Raw genomic sequence first — 3795 nt, forward strand, 5'->3', positions numbered from 1 at the left:
TTGAGTATAGAAAAAAAAATGCTTAGATATTTGTGACACTTACTCGTATTAATCAAATGTATTGAAGATAAGTTCGTGGGACTTTTAGGCCTTGAATATTTTGACAATTTATTTTATCTTCAATTTCGTTACAAAGTTAATGATATGTAAATAGATGAATACAAGTTTAATACACCAAGAAAAATATCTTAATGGATTGATATGAGCGAACAACCTACTTAATCTATCAAAAACAATGTTCTATTCGCTCAAAATTAACCATCGCTAATAAAAAAGGAAAAAAGTAAAAAAAAATGTTACATTTGTCATCATAGCTGCTTAAAAGGACGATGAAAAAACAAACTGTTTCATTGAAACAATAACCACCAAAGGCAACACTTTCTGGGTTACGTTAAAATTTAAAATCTTACGCTACGATATTATGAGTATTCTCAATTAATCTAGACACACGCTTTTATTGTTGGAGCGTATAACGATGAACAATATTTTAATGATAGAATATATTTAAAGTGCTTACCGTTATTGTAGTAATGTATGTGGTATACTAATAAATCTGTTTACTAGTATAGACTATTGCACTTTTCACCGGCAATGATATTAGCGAATAAGCCACAGGGCGAGATGCCGGTTGTAATTCAATGGTAGTGTTTTATAATGTTAGCTGGACATAAATCGAATGAAATAAGAGGACGAGATGTGGGTCATAAATAAGTGGAGTTGGTGGTCGATGATATGCGACCGTGTTCGGTATTACCTATTATTTGTTTTTTCTTACGCCACAATTCTAATAACCCTGCACCGATAAATGTATAAGAGATTTCGTTAGAGGGTATATCTTTTTCAGGGAAAACTATCGCGCGTGTATAGGTAGTTGTACGAACGTCGTTGTTTATTTTTGCCGTCTTCGATACCGATAGGATACTGTATCGGGAAATCAGTACGTTGCTAGATGAGTTGTACATTTCGCGGAGCGGATGGGAAGGTATAGTGAATCAATCGTAGTAATATGGCAAAATACAAGTACACGCATATGGCCGTGCTGTGGAAAGTCAATGTTTGCGATGATTCGATTTGCGAGCTGAACAACGTAATTAAGGAACGGGCGACCCGGTGATCGGTATATTATGCCACGGGATAATATGAATATAGGTGTGATTCGAGTTCGAAGGAGATCGGTCGGGGTAATAAGTCGGGATCGCGACTTCTCGTCCCATTAGTGCTGTAAACATGGTCGTTAATTAATGACGTAGTCTCTCTCTCCTCTGCCCCTGTCAACCCGTTCACACCCCCACACGTATCATCAACTCCCTTCATAATACAACGTTATCGTATATAGTTGTTGTGGCTAATTAAATTTTGAAACCTTTTGCACGCACGCAAAACGTTTGAAACACTCCACCGTGGTATATCAACCATACATCTACCCACACCTTACCCATTTATATATTATATATTATATTTTATACCCGTCTGCTACTATAGCACATTGTAAGGTATACCATCGTACTCACGGTGTTGCCAATGGTAAAAAATTCACGACATTATATACTTGAGTATGTATATGTTGTTCAGGGTAACCGTGCCATGAATGGTTTAATTTTTATACGCTTTGGTATATTAATATATATATATATATATATATATTTTAAACGATATAAACGATAGGTTAATTAAGGTTAATTAAATTAGAATCTAAAAACGTTGCGTTCAAGTGGGAATTTTTTTTAGTTTTTGTTCCCAACATTATGTACTCTGCACTACGCTTGAAGTGAAAAAAAGGTAGAAAAATTACATCGATTTTTCTAGTTCACGATATAAATTTAAAAATAAAAGAAAAAATTTATCACTATATAACACGCAATGCAATTGAAATTCTATCGTCTGGAATTTATCTTTGTATAATAAAATACTGATATTCTCATTCAATGGTCATTTTTATTAACAATAACGAAGAGTAAATAAACAAATATGACTTTAAAATGGTGGAAAATACGTTTTGAGCTTAATTGAGTATTTCGTTAATCAAACATGTCTTACACTATACTATACTGATTTATTCTTGTAACATTCTCTTGACATTTAAATATACTATAATCTATGCATTTTAGTAAACTATAAGTATAAAATATGTCGTTGTAATATAGACATAGACTCAGGCTTGATTTTATCATAGCTTATTAGAATTTAGGGGTTTTCCTCCTATAAAATTTATGAATATCAAATTATTTGTAACGATATATTCTATATATGTATATTTATATACAGTATACACATACATACATTTCATCGCAATGTGTTAAACACGATTAATATAGTTTATAAGTAGGTGCTCATGAAAAATAATGGACATGGACATTGAACATATTTTAAACCTTAGGGTGTAGCGAATATGCTATATAATATGAAAATACTTACGTAACTGAAAATATTAACTCGTGTATAAAAATATCTATATTTCCTATTAAAAAATATATTATATATAATAATTTGTACATGACATATTAAAGGAATTTTGTTGTTTCTTATAAAATATTTCTTGTGTCTATATTTCATATGGATCATAATAAAATAAGCTATAATTCCATATTTCTATAGTTTTGGTACCACTATACCTAACTAATACCTATTAAATAATAAAAACATATATTCGTTTATTCTGCTGTAATTATTTGACTAATATAGCTATACTGTTTTATAAGTACAAAGGTAAACAAGGTAACTAGTTTAAGGGTTACTTTATTTAATTCAAATTAACAATTTTTTAACATAAATATATCCAATGGATATATTATACAGTTTCACGATGTACCTACAAGAATACCTATATACCGAGTGTCATTCATTTAATGGATAATTTGTTATTTTTAATTCTGTCAAAACATCATAGTCATATAGATAATATAAAAGAACTATACAAAACTAAATGTAGTATTAATATAGATTGGTACTTTTTTTAAAACTGTGTACACAAAATTAAAACTCTTCGTCATAAAAAGTAAAATATTATGTACATAAATAAATATAAATAAACTGTTTTTAAACCGCGATTTAAATAACAAACGTTGATATTTTCGAAGTCATAGTTTCATTACGCCTATTTCAATTCTAATTAACATAGTCACTTATTTACGCGAAAAAAAGTCATCTAAATTTTGTCGATTTATATGATATAATATTATGTATTATAAATCACAAGTATCATGTAATATTATATAAAATACCGATGACTTTATTCCAGCAACCTCTCTTTTATTTCGATTACTTTTCGTGTGTGGATGTATAAATATATTATATACTATACATAATATAATATAGAATATAGGTTATAGGTAACTATAAATGTTTAGCTCTTCGCTCAAATCGAATATTAAGATCATGGATATTATTTTCTCTTACTATACGGCTCCACTAGATTTGGATAAAATGTTTACGTCTGTAAACCTTCAGTTATGCATGAACATCGAAAAAGAAACGTATTAATGAATATTATGACACACTCGATACATGCCGTGTACTTATAATATTTTTAATATATCAGTTTATGCATATTTCCGTTTAAAGTGAATATTATTTCTCTCGTAACAGATTTCTGTGTTTCAACTATAATAAACATTTTTTGTAAAAATACAATAATATATAAATATATATATTAATGTTTACATAATATTATAATATCCTTTAATGCACTATGGAGTTTTCTTTTTAAATCGTAAATATATTTCTATATATATTATATAATTGAATTTAATTTTAATTTTGTACAGCATATTTATTTTAGTTAACAAATTATTGTTT

General features: G+C 28.7%; 1 protein-coding gene across 1 annotated transcript in view; it reads right to left on the minus strand.

Annotated features, from left to right (window-relative positions):
* Nucleotides 1–2177: 2177 nt before the first annotated feature.
* Nucleotides 2178–3795, minus strand: part of LOC113559964 (serine palmitoyltransferase 1-like) — a 24360-nt gene continuing 22742 nt past the window's right edge. The window contains 1 exon segment of the mRNA XM_028188651.1: nt 2178–2199. Coding sequence (XP_028044452.1) covers nt 2178–2199 — 22 coding nt within the window.

Source organism: Rhopalosiphum maidis, chromosome 3 (assembly GCF_003676215.2).
Source record: "Rhopalosiphum maidis isolate BTI-1 chromosome 3, ASM367621v3, whole genome shotgun sequence".
Taxonomy (NCBI): domain Eukaryota; kingdom Metazoa; phylum Arthropoda; class Insecta; order Hemiptera; family Aphididae; genus Rhopalosiphum; species Rhopalosiphum maidis.